The sequence below is a fragment of the Tenebrio molitor genome, chromosome 1, assembly GCF_963966145.1.
Source record: "Tenebrio molitor chromosome 1, icTenMoli1.1, whole genome shotgun sequence".
Taxonomy (NCBI): Eukaryota; Metazoa; Arthropoda; class Insecta; order Coleoptera; family Tenebrionidae; genus Tenebrio; species Tenebrio molitor.
Genome location: NC_091046.1, coordinates 40,573,942 through 40,592,237, shown reverse-complemented (window position 1 = coordinate 40,592,237; position 18,296 = coordinate 40,573,942). Strand labels below are relative to the sequence as shown.

General features: G+C 40.8%; 1 protein-coding gene across 12 annotated transcripts in view; it reads left to right on the top strand.

The window, feature by feature from the left end:
• The window catches only part of ckn (CRK like proto-oncogene, adaptor protein), a 184,973-nt gene that overhangs the window by 148,244 nt on the left and 18,433 nt on the right, over positions 1-18,296 (top strand). The window contains exons 1-2 of one of the 12 annotated variants that reach the window (XM_069045665.1): positions 6,202-6,555; positions 11,500-12,012. The exons of 5 other annotated variants lie outside the window; for them this stretch is intronic. In XM_069045665.1, coding sequence (XP_068901766.1) covers positions 11,646-12,012 — 367 coding nt within the window. In that variant the 5' untranslated portion in view covers positions 6,202-6,555; positions 11,500-11,645. Of the gene's footprint in view, positions 1-6,201; positions 6,556-6,627; positions 6,726-11,499; positions 12,013-16,930; positions 17,050-18,296 lie in introns of those variants that run through there. 6 more of the 12 variants (XM_069045664.1, XM_069045655.1, XM_069045652.1 and 3 more) reach the window with 6 other exon arrangements.

The following is an 18,296-nucleotide window of genomic DNA, read 5'->3' as shown; positions in this document are numbered from 1 at the left end:
CCGGCAACGATCTATTAATTCAATTCATAGTTTTTAACAAGGTTCGAAGCCTCCGGGGAGCGGGTATCGACGGTGCCGGCTGCAAATTCATGTTACAACTTGTAGTCACGCCAAACTAATGCTCATGAACGGATTACATCTGATTACAACCGACTGGAACATGATAATTCCCATTCGATGCAAAAGCCAACATTCGTCACGATCAATTAAAGGCTTTGTGCAGCGACCGGAAGCGACCATTACGACGCCAAATCCGCAAGCACGGGATTAAGCTCGCCCGAAAATTTCTTAGGCGGCTGAGCTTTCGCGTGCTGCATTAGTTTTATCGTTTCGGTTTTTTGAGCTTTCAGCTGCACCGAAACGGGGCAGATTGCTTCTAATAGCATTGCCTCCTAAAGGTAATGCTAATAGACTGCCGCTGCAAAATTGACGACAGCCCACATCGGGACGCCTCAAAAAATACGAAAAAATATAAAGAAACCGAGATCTCGAGTGTAATTGGGAGGTTTTAACGTTATTTTCCTTTGAAGATGTTTTTTTTTCGTCGTTGCCCTGCCCGCTGAAATTGACAACTTTATTTTACAAGCGAATCCAGTGGCGGCAATTTCACTGAACGTTCACGGTGCAAATTAGTTTCATTTGAAGGATTACTTTTATTTGCCGACGTTGTTAAACTGTTTGTCCAGTTCGAGTGCATAAAATTTAATCGTTTTTTTCTCTTGGCGATTTGGAAAATTTGCTTAACAAGAGTGGGCTAAAGCAAATAGTTACTCTACTTTAGTTATACTTAAAATGTAAACGTTTCAAAGTAAATTAATAGAAGATTGACAAAACATGGGAAAAATATTCACAAACAGCAAAGATAAAATTGTCTTGTTATTTATTATTACATATTATTATCTGCCTCCAGATTTCAGAAACATTTTAAAACTAAAACAGTTGCACATTTCAGCTTGGAAAAATAATAAAACGAAACTTATTTAGGAAATTGTGCTTTTATTAAGCAATTTTGGATCTGATGCCAGGTTCAAGGATTCATTTTAAACCCTGAAAAGAGTGATCGCCGTTGCTGTTCTGTCAAGGCTTTCGTTGTTTATTTCCATCTTCCTTTGCCTTGTTTTTAACTCAAGAAACCAGAATTTTTTGAAAACAGTGAAGATGAAAACATGATCTTTTAGTGCACATGTTCACGAATTTGGATTCTTCTCATTGTCAAGAAACGTCATGATAGCCTCTTTAAGGCTTCCCAACATGTAGTTTCCTTTGAATTTTAGTTGCGTAGCAATAATTTTGGATCTCATGCCACATTCAAGGAGTATCTTGCTCCATTTTATTTTAATCATTGAAAAGAGTGATCATCGTTGCTGTTCTGTGGAAGCTTCCGTTGTTCACTTCCATCTTCCTTTGCCTTGTTTTTAACTCAAGAAACCAGAACGTCTAGGAAACGGTGAAGATGAGAGCATGCAAGATCTTTTAGTGCACATTTTCACTAGATTTTCCTAATTTGGATTCTTCTCATTGTCAAGAAACGTCACATCTTTAAGGCTTTCCAAGATCTTGTTGCCTTTGCATTCTAGTTAGCATAGCAATTTTGAATCTGTTGCCACGTTCAAGGATTGTCTTGCTCTATTTCATTTTAATCCTTAAAAAGAGTGATCCTCATTGCTGTTCTGTGAAAGTTTTCGTTGTTCATTTCCATCTTACTTTGCCTTATTTTTAACTCAAGAAACCAAAACCTTCAGGAAACAGTGAAGATGAGACCATACAAGATCTTTTAGTGCACATCTTCACTAGATTTTTCTAATTTGGATTCTTCTCATTGCCAAGAAACATCATGGTAGCCATCTTTAAGGCTTTCCAAGATGTTTCCTTTGCATTCTAGTTACATAGCAATTTTGGATCTGTTGCCACGTTCAGGGATTTTCTTGCTCCATTTCATTTTAATCCTTGGAAAGAGTGATCTTCATTGCTGTTCTGTGGAAGCTTTCGTTGTTCATTTCCATCTTCTTTTGCTTGTTTTTAACTCAAGAAACCAGAAGTTTTTGAAAAGAGTGAAGATGAGAACATACAAGATCTTTTAGCGCACATTTTCACTATTTTTTCCTAATTTGGATTCTTCTCATTGTCAAGAAACGTCATAATAGCATCTTTAAGGCTTTCCAAGATGTTGTTTCCTTTGCATAGCAATTTTGGATCTGATACCACACTCAAGGATTGTCTTGCTTCATTTTATTTTAATCCTTGAAAAGAGTGATCTTCATTGCTGTTCTGTGGAAGCTTTCGTTGTTCATTTCCATCTTCCTTTGCCTTGTTTTTAACTCAAGAAACCAGTGAAGATGAGAACATACAAGATCTTTTAATGCACATGTTCACAATTTATTCCTAATTTGGATTCTTCTGATTGTCAAGAAACGTCATGATAGCATCTTTAAGGCTTTCCCAGATGTAGTTTCATTTGCATTCTAGTTGCAATTTTGATTCTGATGCCACATTCAAGGATTCTCCTGTTCCATTTCATTTTAATTCTTGAAAAAAGTAATCATCGTTGCTGTTTGTGGAAACTTTCGTTACGCATTTCCATCTTCCTTTACCTTGTTTTTAACTCAAAAAACCAGAACTTCTAGGAAACAGTGAAGATGAGAACATGCAAGATCTTTTAAAGCACATTTTCACTAGATTTTCCTAATTTGGATTCTTCTCATTGTCAAGAAATGTCGTGATAGCATCTCAAGATGTTGTTTCCTTCAAAACTTCTTGACTGAAAAGTAATTTTCCTTGTTTGGTAATGATTATCTGAAGATCTTTTTGCCTTCTATGTAAGAAATTAAGGTTCCAAAAAATCTTATTCCAAAGAACAATTCTTGGATAGGTAGAGGTGTTAGATTCTCTCATGGGCTGTGACCTTGGAAATGTCTGCGCGATAGCGGAACGATAAATCTGTGAAAAATCTGTAAATGAAAACTGAAACGTCAACTACTTAGCGTGCAAATAGACGAGAGAGGAGACCGATATTCGTCGTTTGCTCAGATATGACTCATTACCCATGAGAAAATCCAACACTTCTACATTTGTTCATTCCTTCGAGAACAGAATGGACTGGACTCCCTCTTTGACACCGCTAGAGATATGGAAAGGGAGCGTTTCTTCTATAGAAGGCAAAGTATCATTTCGTTATGTTATTTTGTTTTAAATCACCCCATTTTCTGTGGCGCCATGCTAACACGTTATTTTCATAATAAACTCAGTTTCTTTATCGTATTGATTGCATTGTGTTGGCACATTTCCTGACTTTCAGTAAAACAAAAAAAAAAACTCAGAATCTCCATATTTCGCTTCCGTCAGAACTTTTGCACCTAGCTCTGTAATTTCTCGTTTTTCCCCACACTTTCCTTATTAGCACGTCACAAAACTTGCAGATAAGCCTGAGTAATTAAGACGTGTAGATTACTGCATCAGCACTGCAATTGATCCCGATTGACATTGTGACATTTTTGAAATCGGTTGCAAATCAACTTTCAAATATTCGTCTGGTGTTGCGTCGGTTCACCAATTTAAATTTCTCCAATCGCTCTTGAGCCAGTGAGCTTGGGAGCCTTTTATGGATCATGCAAAATGTAAAGAATTTGTTCCGTCCGCATAAAAAGCAGCGTCTCCTCTGAACACAATCGAGGAACTCCAGACGTTCCTGCATTATTTATTTCCGACGTGTCGGACATTTCTCCCTTCCCGTCGACTTTGCTAATTACCAGATTGACTGTGGAGTATTTTAATCGCAGGAAGAGTTGCAGATGTTCGCGGTCGCGTTCGCAACCAGCGCATGCAGGAATCGAGTGGTAAAAAGAGGAGTTCGCGTGGTCGTAGCAGGATTGCCCCTGCACTCTCCAATGCCGAATAATGAAGACGCTTTGTTACCAACAAAAATGTTATTAAAAAGGCACCCGATGTGGCGTCACATGACTGATGCATAAACCATTTATCTTCAACCTCCAACAATAACCCCGGACTTGTGCCCTCATGAAAAATCACGTCCGAGACCATTAGACATGTACAAATTCAATAATACCAAATATACATATTAATAGACGAGGTGCGTCGACCCCAGCTTTTACATTTTGAAGGACGAAAATAGTCGGGACTGCAGTCATTAGTATAAATTACATCACAGGTAATGTACTTTGCCGCCCTCCCGTAATACGTGATGTGTTGTTGTTTACATTTTTTGATAAGGTCTGTGTGAGCGCCCTATGTGGTAACATCGCGTGTTTGTCGTTTTCCAGCGGTACCACAACGCGCACGTGTCGCCTTTATGGGATTGTTGTTGCTAGTCATAGGCGCCGGAAGGGTGTTTCGCAGGGGTGCATAATAACACCGTTTTTATTGTGAATTCGGTGACGTTGCACGACGCCAGCTGACGTCGTAATCGCGATGATATGAACCGGCCATATCATCAAAATATGCACCCGAACAATAAAAAACACGGCTTCCTGCGCATAATTTTTGCTATTTCAAATTTAACTCCAGCCAATTTATGTGAAGTGATGTCATAAATAAATGTCGAAGGAAACTACTGCATACATGTCAAAAGACGGACCAACAAAGGAAACAAATCGGATGTACGAAGAGAAGCAAAGCAAGCCGCAACTGTTAAATATTTTAAAGCAGCTTATGAAATACGTTGTTTTTACAAACAACTCAATAAACTTCAAAGACTCGTTATTTTCTTTCTATTTGAGGAGCTTGTGTGCGTAAATAAGAGGTCCAAGGACAGTCCCGTGGGGTACAGTACAAGCAATACATATCCAGTAGAAATAAAATGTTCTGTTAGTTACAGTATGTCAAACGAGTGTGTAAGGACTGCGTGAGAACACGGGCAGAGAATTAGTTCCATACGACACGCTAAAATCGTCACGCGACACGCAAAAATTGTCACGCTCAAATCGTCAGGCTCGGACCTTGAAGTGAAAACTTCTTTAGGCGCACCACACGCGCAGTGAATTAGTTTCATCACGTAAAAATTTAATTCAAATGTCATCAGATGTCCATTAATTACAATAGTAACTGTCATTCCGGACTTTCAAGGCACCAACAACCTGCCTTGATTATTTTGTTTTTCCATAAGTACCGGAAGAACAACGTGTTCAAAAACAGGCCTGGCGCAATTCCGGAATTAATGCAAGTAATTACTGATAACTGCAATTGATTTCCCGACTTTGTGAAGGTCATTTGAAAACATGAAGCGAACATTATGTTTGGAAGCTGAAGGCAGACATTTCTTCGTAAATACGATTGGAGCTCCTCATGATTCTTTTACAACCAACAGGTCACACATAATGCACACCTTTATGAAAATCAACATTTCAACGTTCTCAAAATCACTAACCTAACTTTTAAGACTGACATCTGATAATTGAAATTTTAACGAATTGCCAACTGAAATTTTTGGTCACAGCCAACTCTAATTTTTTATTTTTTTTTCGATCTCACCGTATAATTTATATAATATTTATATTGCTTAAAAAGGCGTCTTATAAGTTTTCACTTCTGTCGTGACGTCTTGAGCACGCACTCATTTTTTATATTTTAAAATAAAATAATTAACGAATAGCTAATACTACTACCTCTGCAGATCCTTCTTTTATTTCTTCGGGTGCTGCTGTACCACTGTATAACTATCATAATTTTTTAATTCCTTTTCACTTTTTGTCCGTCACTATAAGAAGTGAAAACTTGTTGTTTTTGGAAAGATTCATCATCAATCACGTTTTCGAAGGATGAATTTTTCAAAGAGAAGTTAATCAATTGGGCTTCTGAGAGCCCACATGCTTGTCCGTCCGTCTGTAATTGGTTCGTTATCTCGATCGAAATACGAATAACAGTAAGAGTCATAACAATTTTTATTGCTCCCACACCGTTGGCCCAAAACAGTTGTTTTCTCCTCGTTGCAATTTTGGATTTCACTGACCCCAACCTCGGCACGCCAATGCTGCGCCAAGTGAAAGCTCGCGAAATGCAGAAACGTGTTAAAAACAGAGCAAGAAAACGATTAATAACCACCAGGAGAGAGCACCAGTTCGCCTTTCGTCGCGCACCGAACCTCGGCGGCCAAAACCCCGCGCTTTAATTGGCACCGGGGGCATTTACCACTGTCATCCGCACTCCCCAAAAACGCGCCTGGATCATCTGCCGCCGACAGCCTTCGTGTGATTTAGTGTTGAGGACCGCTGTCTGGCAGGGGCGCGCCTAGCCAGTCTTGGTCGCCGAGCTGCAGTCGCGTCCGCACCGGCCTTCCGCTGGCTGGATGACCCATTGTCCGCACAAAGGCCCATGACCAATCAAGATGCACCGCTGGTCGCCAACTCCGAGGAGCGGTCGCCTTAGTCAGTCGGCGCGAGCGTGAGTCCGCGGGTGGTTTTCGTGGCAGTGGAGGTGTGTGAAGGTGGGTTGGAGGACCTGAAATATCCTTTCGGACGTTATCGACCCGCTGAAAAATGACGCCGTGCGGATTTCGCTTTCGCGGATACCTGCACCTCGTTAATTCCGCTCGGAGCTTTACACGTAATAATTATTTATTTTCTCGATATTATCGAGTAATGCCGGTAATTTGTTTTAATGCCCCTAATAAATCAGACGTAATTAATAATCGAGCGACGGCGAAGGAATTCACGTGGTAGGCGACCGTTTTTACAGAGGGACAAGGAAATTGGATTATACAATCGCATTAAGGGGTACTTTTTCACCAATTAATTACCGTCAAGTCGGACAACGTCCTCTGACAGACCTTTCCAACGGGCTCGAGGTCGCTGCTTCAAACCCAGACTCTTCTTCATATTTTATTTGCTCTAAGTAATGCGCCCGAATCAATATTTACCAACATCCCATGTTTTCCCTCGAACTGCATACCGTATCGTTTACAGCTGCATTAACCACACAACGTATCTAGTAATGTAAATAATTGCACCCAGATAAGGAGACGATCTCGTTTCCCAGAATCCCACAAGAGAAGAAACCAATTTTTATTTATCCTGCGCACACGACGACCTCTGTCCCTGCAGCAAATTAATCGACAATATTTAAACTATTAAAAGCTTCCTGCTGCGCTTAATGCTTGATTTTATCACCGAATTGTGCACCTTAACACTTTTAAACACTTTTAATTCACCGACCTTAAAAGTGTTGATTCCAGATGCAATCGAGATGTCTTAATTAAGCGATTACATAACCTGCTTCACGCTTGTCCGACACACATCTCCCGATTACAAAAACGCACCCCCACCCCGTCCCCGAACCCGAAATTAATAGATCAGACGTCAGAATTGTGATAAATCGTTGTAAATACTGGAAACAAGCCAAGCCCATCCATCACAGCGCCCAATTAAAATTTGTAGGCGATGATCGTCCGATTAAAACAGTCCATTTTTTCCGGGGTTGCTATCGCTCCCCAATTTTTAATTGAATTCGAGTTGAGTTGCTATTTTTGACGGCGCTTATTATTCGATTCGGTTTGCCGCAGCAAACATGAGCCCCCCGGACTCGACCCGGACTGTTTCAGTTCGCGTTTTGTTGCGAATAATCTCGACTGTTTTGTCCGAGTAAATTGCGCAAGTTGTACGACTGGAAAAACTTTAATTGAATTGCAGTGCGCTCTTGTGATTGGAATTGTCCGGGTTGATTGACAGGCTTCGCGGAAAAAGCAGCAGGTGAAAATGTGGGTTGAAAAGTTGGGCGCCGTTCATTTTCGAGAAATTGATGGGTTTGCTGTTCTCAATTTCGTAATGTTTGTTGCTTTGCTGATGGTGTTTTCATCCGGTGCGACCTGGTTGCGGCGAATAAATGGCGGTTCCGGTCGGGGGTTAAAAATAATTTGCGGAAGTTTTCAGAACAGAAGTGCCTCTCCACGCCAATTTTGAAGTGTTTTTGTTTTATGGTTTTTTGGAAAAATTTGTACCAAACACTACTACGAACGGTGCTAGCCTGGTACTAGTTTCTCAAATAAATCCAACTGTTTGCTTCGTGTTAGTTTATGACTTGTTGAGTTGGTTGCTATCCAGCAGCGTAATACAAGAGTTATTAACTTTGAAAATAAAAGTTGATGACATTTCTAGCAAAACGAAAACTGCAAGGAGTTAATGATACTTAATGTTACACATACAGTAGTACGTAAATGCAGACTGTTGCAACTACTGATAAATTAAATTGTTATGAAACGGTAAATACATTGTTGTGTATCAGAATAATTTCTCTTGCTATTTAGATGTATCATTTTCCTTATGAACAATAAATGACATTTATGACCATTACGAGATCTTTCAAATTGTCAAAGTCATATAGTAAAAACGTTTTAGATGTGGATTGTCAAACTCAAGGTCGCTTAAAACTTATGATCGAACTGTACGTTGGTGAGAAATCTGTCACAAATTCCACATACCTGGTTACTTTTCCTGGTAGTGCCAACCTAACGACAAGTCCCCTAATCCACATCTATAATAATATGAAATGTTTTCATATTATGAAATTTTTTACAGAAATTCATGAGATTAAAATTATCGCCAAAGCAAACTAATCATAATAATTCAAATATAAAAAAATAATCTACCTTGTCATTTTTTTGTATTTAAACGAATTCCTCTAGATTTATTTTATCACTGGTCTGGTTCACTTCTTGTTTAGTTTATAAATTTAAACGGATTTGCCGAAAAAGTTCTTAATTAACTGGAAAAGATGTTAGACGTCACTTTGAATTGGTTTGGATTTTTTTAATGGGATTCAAAGAAGTCTATACCTTAATTAGTTCTTAATTGACTCTTAATTAATCAAAAATAGATAAAGATTAATAGCAAAAAGAATTTAACAAATTTTAATTAATACATTTATAGCAATAATTAATTTATATTTATTAAAAACATATTCATAATGTGAAAAGGAATTAAACTAACAGCACTTACTAATGAAGCATGCTCTGCATACGTTTATCGAAGTTCATATAAGGAGTACAGCTTGTCTAAATATTCATTTCAATGACTGCAAGAAGAATTGGATTTATGTAGCATTACTTTTAGTATGTGCTGTACAATATATCCTGTCCAGGATAATCAACGTTTGTTTAGGAACAACATTTTTCTGATTTAGAACCTGTATAGATCGAATTTTCAAGAATTGTTATAGCATTCAGGAAAATACCATAAAATGGAAAAATTTAATTAAAAAACAATGAAAATGAAAACACAATGAAAATTTGGAAGTGACGCACAGCTGACTGATTCTCTGACGCACAGCTGACTGATTCTCGCTCATTCGGCTAACTCGGCTTCTCCGAACTTACTCGAATGAGCCTTTCACCTCGGAGCGTGTGATGTGACGCGTGACGCGAACGCCGCACCGTGACGAGTTTTCCCTTCAAAAAAATATATCTCGACGGATAAGTAAAAAAAAGTGTGAGTTCGCTCGTTATACAGTGTCACTGTTAAAAGCACTTTTGCCAACCTGTTACAAACAATAATGATGATTTTAATGCTAATTGAAAATTCCAAGAAGTGTTGATTTTAGTTGTGAAATTAACAAGAAATGATTTTTAACAGGGAATCGGGTCAACATTTTTGGTTAGTGATCAACTCGTTTTGTTGAGCACAATCAAAGCACCTTTAGATAGAATTTTATTTTTACCGAACACTTCTTGGAATTGTACAGAGAATACATACACAAGTTCTGTAAATGGAAATGACTATTAATTCTATAAAATCCTTGCCACGTGACGTGCACCACTGTTTCCCACAACGAGTATTCCGCGAATGTGTTTTCACGCGACACCGATTCAGTGGGATTAAGCAGCGCGCGGTAACGAGGCAGATTTTGATTCTCGTCACGGAACCATTTAAAAACCGCGATATCGGAGATTTCTGCCTCCTGCGGCTGTCCGATTGCGTTTCGCAAGCCCCAACACTCGGACCTGCACCTGGCGGCGCCTTTGCCTTCGTATTGGCCGTGTTCGGTGCCGTTGTGGCGCAATTACGTGGGCCCGTTCCATAACCCGTAAAAATCGCCGTCGAAAATCCTCAATCATTGTCAGTAAATATGCAGACCGTCGTTATCAGAGATTTGTGGCCGCGCTCGCTCGTCGCCTCAGAAAATGGCAGCAGACAAGATCGCCGAGAAAAAGCAAACAGGTGGGCGAATTCCTTCGGTGTTCGTTTTGTTGGTTGCAATTCACGTGGGATTCGGGATAATACCACTCATATCTTAGGTCGGCCAGCATTTTGCAGCAGTCGTTCGTGGCGCACATGATCGTACAATTCGCGATTAGCTCGCGTTCTCCACATCCGACCGCCCCGACTTTCGCCGGATCGATCCCGACGACGGTGAAAAGCTCGTGAGCTTTTTTCCGCACTTTCCGGAAGTGAATTTCGGCCGGTTCCATTGTTGCCAGTGATTTGTGTACGATTCGACTGCGACTCGGTGTAGGTGGTCTTCGTGAAAGTTGGAACATAGCACGTGTGCAACGGCATTACGCTTTTTCTCGCTAGGAGCTTTCCAAAGTGCTTTGTTGGTCGCGGCGACTACCAGATCTCAGGGACATCCACACTTTACGATTATTGCGAATTTTAAGTAATTGAGAAATCCGACTGGTAAGCTTTCGACAGCTCCTCGCTGTTAATTAATGCGCTGATGGAAACACCTCCAGCATGGCAACATAAATCGCACCATTAGCTTTTCCGAAAATACAAACGGCTCGAATTTCCCTTTCGTTAAAAAAATATCAACGTCCGGGTTATTTATGGCACGGCGGTTTTTGCCATTCGATCCTAATTTGAACGCGAATCCTGCAAATTCGTGTCAGATTTCGTCGTAGCTTGGGGGAAGCACCGAAGACTTCGTCGCGACAAAACCGAAATTGTGTTGGTTTTTGGGCAAAGCACCGTGTTTTCACAAATTAAAAGTCAATTCATCTCCGGCTGCGAGGAGGTTTAATAACAGGTTTCTTCAGTGTGGTCCTCCAATTATGACGATCGGACACCTCCAGTAATTAGACTACAAGTCCGGGTTAAAAATGAAGCACGCAAGACTAATAGTTGCTTGCACGATCACCGCCTTATCTTGCTTCATCTTTGTGTTATTCTAATAGAGCTGATTACGCGTTGCCTTGTATTAATTGCCACCAGGTCCCGAAAATCGCTTTTTAATAGTGGAAACGTCGGTCTCGGTGTTTCCTGGTTTCGCTTTCCTTTGAATCCTCGGAAATTATTTGTTATTATGTAGATTACATCCAGAGCTGAGTACTGGTATTGCCGCGTCCCAAAACAATACCTCCATTAGGTCCAACGTGTGTGGAATACACATCAGTGTCCGCCCCGTGTAAAGTTCCAAGACCACACAAGCGCCTAAATTCCCTGAACGATACACGAAATGTGTCTCCCAGTTTCCACAATATTGTAAATCACGGCGACACATGTTCTGTCTTGTCTTCTATTCCTGGATTGTCTGGTAATTAGTAATATTTCAAATTAGATCGCTTCACCCGGCAGCTGTTCTAATTGACGTGGAAGTAGTTTTCGGACCAGATCAAATAGAACTAGAACGATTTTTCACACGGTCGAATCGAACAAATCATCCCGAGTGTTTTTGTGACAATGCGAGTGTAGAAACAGAGCAGAATGGCAACGATCTGTTTCCGACCTCCACCTTTACCCCCGAACAAGAAATCGCAACTCAACATCAACCGCTATCGCAAGCAAAACAACTCGCTGCTGTCCTCGACGTATCTCAGCTTTCGGGACCCAGCCGAAGACGAGATCATGAGCGTGGAGGAGATCGAGTTGACCAATTTCAAGTGCAAAAGCGCGTCGAAGAAGTGCAAGAAGGTGTCGCACACCAACTCGCTCAGCAGGTGCAAGGACTCCAAGGCGACCATGATCAGGAGCCACTCGGACGGCAATCTGGCCAAGAAGGAGGCATTCGCGCCCATGACGATCAACAGATACATCAAGGTGTTGAGTGGAAGCTGGAAGAATTTGCTCAGTTGTAAGTTTAATTTGTTTTCAGGCGGTAATGGGTTTGGTTAATTGAATAATTGCACGGCCGCGTTTATTGCTTCATGAAAGTCCAGTGATGAGAGTGACTCAAACGGTAATTTATCCGGTGATGTAATGGTTTTGGGGAGAATATCGACGATTAATTGTCTCACGAGTCATAAATCAAAGTCCGGGGTGATCGCCGTATTTACTGTAAATATTGCACAATTTTAAGTGATCTCTCATTGTTTACCAGTCGCACAAAGTTCGAGGAATCTTCTTGGTAAACATAGATTAAACGGCAATAAAATTACGATTAAGTCTAGAACTGACCTTACAGACAATGAGAACATAAATCCGGTCGGAGAAAGAATGTGAGAATTTCTTTATGTGCGGTTTCAAATACAGCACAAAAGACGTAAACGATTAGTTTTTATGTCAATCGTCCTGAGACACAATTAAAGACCCGACTCAAAAGGTAAATCCAACAATATATTTGAAGATTGAAACAAAATAATACTTTGATCAAATATGTTGTCTTGCTTCCGAAGGACGTCATTCCAAATTTAGGAAATAAAATATGATAGAAGTTCATCGTACTTTGCATGTATAGTGTTTTTGATTTCATTAAAAGACCGAGCACCGTAGACACGTGGCAAACGCGTCCGGTTTAAATTCGAGAGGTTCGGGGTTCAAATCCCTACCCCGGCTATAAGTTGGAAGAGGTTTTTTTCAAAGATTTTCCTCATCTAGTCCTGTGGATTCATACACAGGAAGCTGCTAGCAGACACCACATCCTCTGAAAGCAATACTCGACTTTGACACCCGCGGAAAACGTCTCTACCGAGGGTTGGACCGGGGTTATAACGGTCTCTAGTCCGAAAAGCCAAAGTTCAGTGTTTTTTTTTTGTGTTCGTAGTTCCAAAAAAAATGTAGACAAAACTACAAATAAGATTTTCTTGTACTGGATTTTCCACGCCAGTCCTCGTTCCTTGTGTTAATAATAGAGGTACGATCGAAGAGGTTTTGTGTTAAATGCATGAAAAAGTTGGTTGTAATGAGATTTTATTAACTTTACACAATAGTTCTCAGAATAAATATGGTGCTTTAAGCTCACATTTGCTTTTACGTTTTCTGCTCGCTCAGGTTAACTTTTTTAAAAGCCCTGTATACAGACGATTAAAAGAGCTTTTCGGTAGCTTTTGATGTGCGATTAATGGAACATATCCCATCAAATCTTCACAGTATACACTAACATATTTTTATAAGATTGCTTTAATAACAATAATATTTTTTATGTGGTCGTTACGTTGCGTTTTGTATATTTGATCAACAAGGCGGTTTTTCTCTAGAACAACAAATAACCATGTTCCAGGATTATATTACTGCGTGAGTAAAAAACAACTTGCTCTTGCGACACAACAAGCAACATCTGTCAAACACGATTATCTCCACATTTCTTCATTTTAGTTTCTTATTTCATTATTAATAGGTTGGCACCTAGGGTGTTAAAATGATCACAGACATGATGCGGGGTTGATTCATTGAGGTCAATAATTTACCGATTACCTGCTGTTTGGGTCGTAACACCACAATCTATATCTCTCCGGCGCAAGATATTACCGACAATAACTCGATTTAGATTTATGAGACTGCACCCTCATCATTATATTTCATGGCATGGTGAAAAAGAAATGCGTTTCGTGCTTGTTGGCGACGTTTCGGCGCAACACACACAATCATCAGAAAGCCCGGAATTTACATATGTATAAACCCCGGATATTTTAATACGTGAAAGCTGCGGAGGGACTGTCTGTCAAGTCTTGAGGCCAATTTCGAGATGACCACTTGGTTATCTTGTCAATCTCGAAAGCTGCGGACCCGTTTTGTCTTATCCTGATTGATACGGCTTCGGCGACAGCTCCGTTGTGTTTATTAAGCCTCACAGGATCTTAAAAGCTTTTTAATTACATTCGAGGAGCTTGGCGCAATTTCCTTACGGTTCAAAGCCCCACCGAGAAGTGCTTTTATGTTGTAGCTTTGGCAAAAAAATTATTCATGTGCTCAATTAGTTTTTTCTCTTCTGAATTACTCACCTCGAGCTCCTGGGTTTCATTTCGCTGGAAGTTATTAGAGATTTTTGCGCAAAACGGTGAACGTTCCGCAATTTTAATTACCTGTTTGTGGGGCTGAATTAGCCGCTTCCCTCTAAATTAATACTTCGAGCTTTCGCAACGCTCATGGACGTCCATTATGAAATGTTGTTTTTTGAAATTACAATGAAATTCCGTGTGGGCAGTCGCACCGACTGTTACGTTGACATGTTTGCGGTTTGTTTTAACGCTTCCACGAAAATGAGTTAGCGGGGCGGTGTTGATACAAGTAATAAAAGGTAAAAGTGAAATTCACGAATCATTTCGTTCTACCGACTTATCGCAACAAGCGTGTGCGATAAGGGATTAAAAATATTCCATCTTGTGAGGGTCATGTTGATGGCGTGTACCTTATTACGATATAATTTTCCTAATTTCCTTCGTAAATCATGAGACGGACGTGCATGACTTTAAAATTTTCGTTTTCAGAAATATTTCCAGTAATAATCGTAAATCGCCGCAAATTATCAGCGCCAAAAAAGCGGGATTGGCGAAATACGTCGATGAATAAACCAGTGGCGTGCAGACACGCAACGATCGGGATGGGGCTGGCAAACGGTGTCGTAAAGGGGGCCTTAAACTCTTAGCAACATTAATACTTCACCATTTACCAAACGTACCGATGTAAAGCGACTAACCGGCTTGTCCCAGTGGCTGTAGCCGCATTAAGGGCCGTATTTTACCAACTTTGTAGCCTGTTTAGCAACTATTTCATGTATATTCCACCATCCGACGGCGCTATTGTTTTGGGGAGTCTGCATTGCAGATACATTACGGAACGGATGTGATATTCTGTGCAGATAAATTATTGGCCTGCTTTATAATATTGCAATGCACAAATCACTGCTGTGACATTTCGTGCCCATGATCAAATCTCGACCCACGGACGGGATCGATATCCACCGTCTGATGCATCTCCCATCTATCATTTTTTTCATTCGTGAGTTATAGTGCGCTTTCAACCCACCCCACAATACCAGAACAGAGTCTTTGATCGGTTCAGACCGCGCCACACTATTGAAGCAATCTCGATTGCCGTTAACTGTGTGCATTCGCTCAATATTCCGTAACAGCTTTCAACAAACATTCAATCCCGAAACTAAATTTGCTTAAACTTGGTCTTTGCAAGGATTGTTAATTAATTAATCCTTGTAACATAACGTCAAACCTTGTAACAAGATAAGCGATATTTTTCTTTATTAGCTAGTAGAGAAAGAAATTAACAAATTTAATAAACTGACTAATAACTACATAATCAAGCCAACTGTCATAATATAATGGGTTTCACCATCAGCTAATTAACCAAGATAACCTCTTCCATTGAAAGAATGGTTTGAAAGTTTTCCTAGTGATAGTAATACAATATTGTTAAATGTTTGACCAAAACAGCTTGGCACATGAAATGCTCAGAAAAGGAAACGAGAGATCTAAACACTTTGACAGTCGACACACAACAAACAAGTGCGCTCCGCTAGTGGGGTGGGAGCCCACTACGCATCCATCAGCCATGTGCCAAGCTGTTTTTGTCGAGCTGTATGTGTCTTTGCTAACCTTTATAGAAGGCGCTCACTAGTTCACGTTGTACGCATAAACGTCAAACAAATCACACTCTCTTAAAGGATACGCGAGTTATTTAAAGAATGTTCACCTTTTGCAAGTTGCGATTTCCTCAACGGTGTGAGTTTATAGGCAATAAAACAGTTACGAGCGGCTGTACTCTTCAGAAAAACGAATGCAACAATCTTGTCGGTTTGACGTTGCGTACGATGCGGCCTAGTGAGCGGCCGCCCTTAGCCCGCAAACTCGGTGGCAAGTGCACTTCCTTGAATGAGCGGTCTCATTTTCAAGTCGGTCGGCTCTCCTTTGGGGTCCTCCTAAGTAACTTGGAGGCAGGAAATCAAACCATTTAGGTGGAAACCGGGACTAATCCTGTTATGCGAGCTGGAGCACTGGATCATCCGCATAATTCAAGATCGTGGCTGGTGGTGATCCTGTGCTGGCAAAATGGCGGCGTCAGAATTCGCTCGTTCGGAATTGATGGCGGGTCATAAGTTTGATGTGTTGAAATTAATTAACCAGTTGTCGATAATTAGCGCATTTTTTGCACATCATGCTTCCTGATTCGATCGATCGGAGATGAAACGCGACTGTTTCCCACGAAATTTATCGGGATTATGCGCGATACGATTGAGCAAGCATTATCGTCAGCGGCGAATTAATGTCATTTTAATTAGGATCGCTTCCAACAGCTTTGCGATAATTAGCAGCCGATGGGAGCGAGGAAAGGACAATCTTCCATTAAACGCCATATATTTGAAGCATCTCAACGGTCACGAGAATGCCGCTACTTCATTACACGACACATTGGAACAACTTAATCGGAACATTCTCAGGGAGATAGGCGAGTTTCCCGGCGGCTCGAATGGCATTAGAATTTTTCTGTCGATATCGCCGGAAATTCCGAGCGCTTGTTCTCGGGGCCTTCCAAACAGATAAATAACCCGAAGACGTGTCTGGCGATCTAAAATGGGCGAACCGGTCGAAGCCGCTTTGTAATTACCATCGGACATGTTGATGGAGAGGGTTACTTAACAAATTCGGAAATTCTCATTGTTTATCGTCCAAGAAACGGGAAGGATTCGGTTTCAATGGACTGTCGACAATCTGTTCACTATCTCTAACAGTTTACTTTTTTGTCGGCGACAAAAAGTGGCTGCCAGTAGCGAAGTCGTTACGTCACCAAAAACGCGCTTTGTGTCGTCTTCAGTTGGTCCGTGTGCCGCGAACCGAGCTGAAGCTCCGAAAGCTCCGCCGAAATGAGGTGCAGTAGTGCGATTCGAGTTTGACCGAGGTGCGAGTTTGACCGAGGTGCAACATGATCAAAGCCCTCGAAGGTAACTTGCGTCGGAAAATGACGCAGCTTCTCCGTCTTAATTAGGATAAAAACGGGGCGCCAACCCCGTCCCAGACGCTCGAGAGTAATTAGCTCGTTGGCTTTTATTTCTTTATGTATTATACAATTTGCTCCCGACATAAATACGTGGTAATTTAAATTAATTATGGGCGAAGAGAACACGCCAGTCTCGAAGGAATAATTCCATTTTAACAAAAGGTGGACTGCGCGCAAAACTACATAAACATAATTGCAGAAACGCGGCTTCCAAATGAATATGTATGACGGGGGCTCCGTACAATTTGAATTGTAATTTGCGTGTTAAACCCCTCGATATCTCGATTCATAATCCTGTTAGGGCGATAGTTGGAACTTCTTGATTGGGAACGGTGGAAATTGAAAGAGGAGTCCCCCAGGTACGGCGGAGCATCCGGTTATTGGCACAAGTTTATTATTTATGCGGAGCGCACGACATGCACCCGCTTTTTACCTTTTCTGATCGCCGATCAGATTCCTGCAGCTGCAGACTCCTCAAAACCGATCCATAAATTTCAATTGGACTTGACCGACTGGCCCAAATGTGGACCCAGTCGACTAACAGGACGGTGCTGCTGCCCATCAACCTGCACCAATAAAATCTCCCAGGAACTGGATTTGGAATTAAATTAATTGGACGTCATGTGAATGGAAATTCGTAAAATTCTCACGGATTAGTTCGACCGAGCAGCTTTTTGTAACTGTCACCGATTGTGGTGCACTCTTTATTCGCAACAGGAAAACGGTTATTATATCGTAAACAAAATGTTGCCGTCATAAATCGCTGTTTTTTTCTTCGCCGAAGTGTTATTATACTTCATTTATATTTTAATGCATGTTATTGAAAAAGCAGAAATTGCAGAGTGCACGATCGACATTTCATTGACGATAATTTACTTCTTGCGGCGACAAGTTTGTGATTTTTTCCAAAAAATTCCACTCCCCACAAACACGTGGACAGTTTGGTGTTGTTTAAATAGAAGAACATGGATTTCTGGTGAAAACACGCATTTTATGGCCATTTAAAAAGTAGTAACGCCAAATATGTAGACACAGATACCCGAAACCTTGTCTGTCGGGGTCTCGTTATCTGCTCCCCGTTTGTCTGGCCCCCCCATCGATAATCTTACAAGTTCTGTAATGTGTTCTACATTGTGCAGTTCCGCAACCCCCATCAATATTCAATTACAATGGCAGTTCCAGAGACAGTGT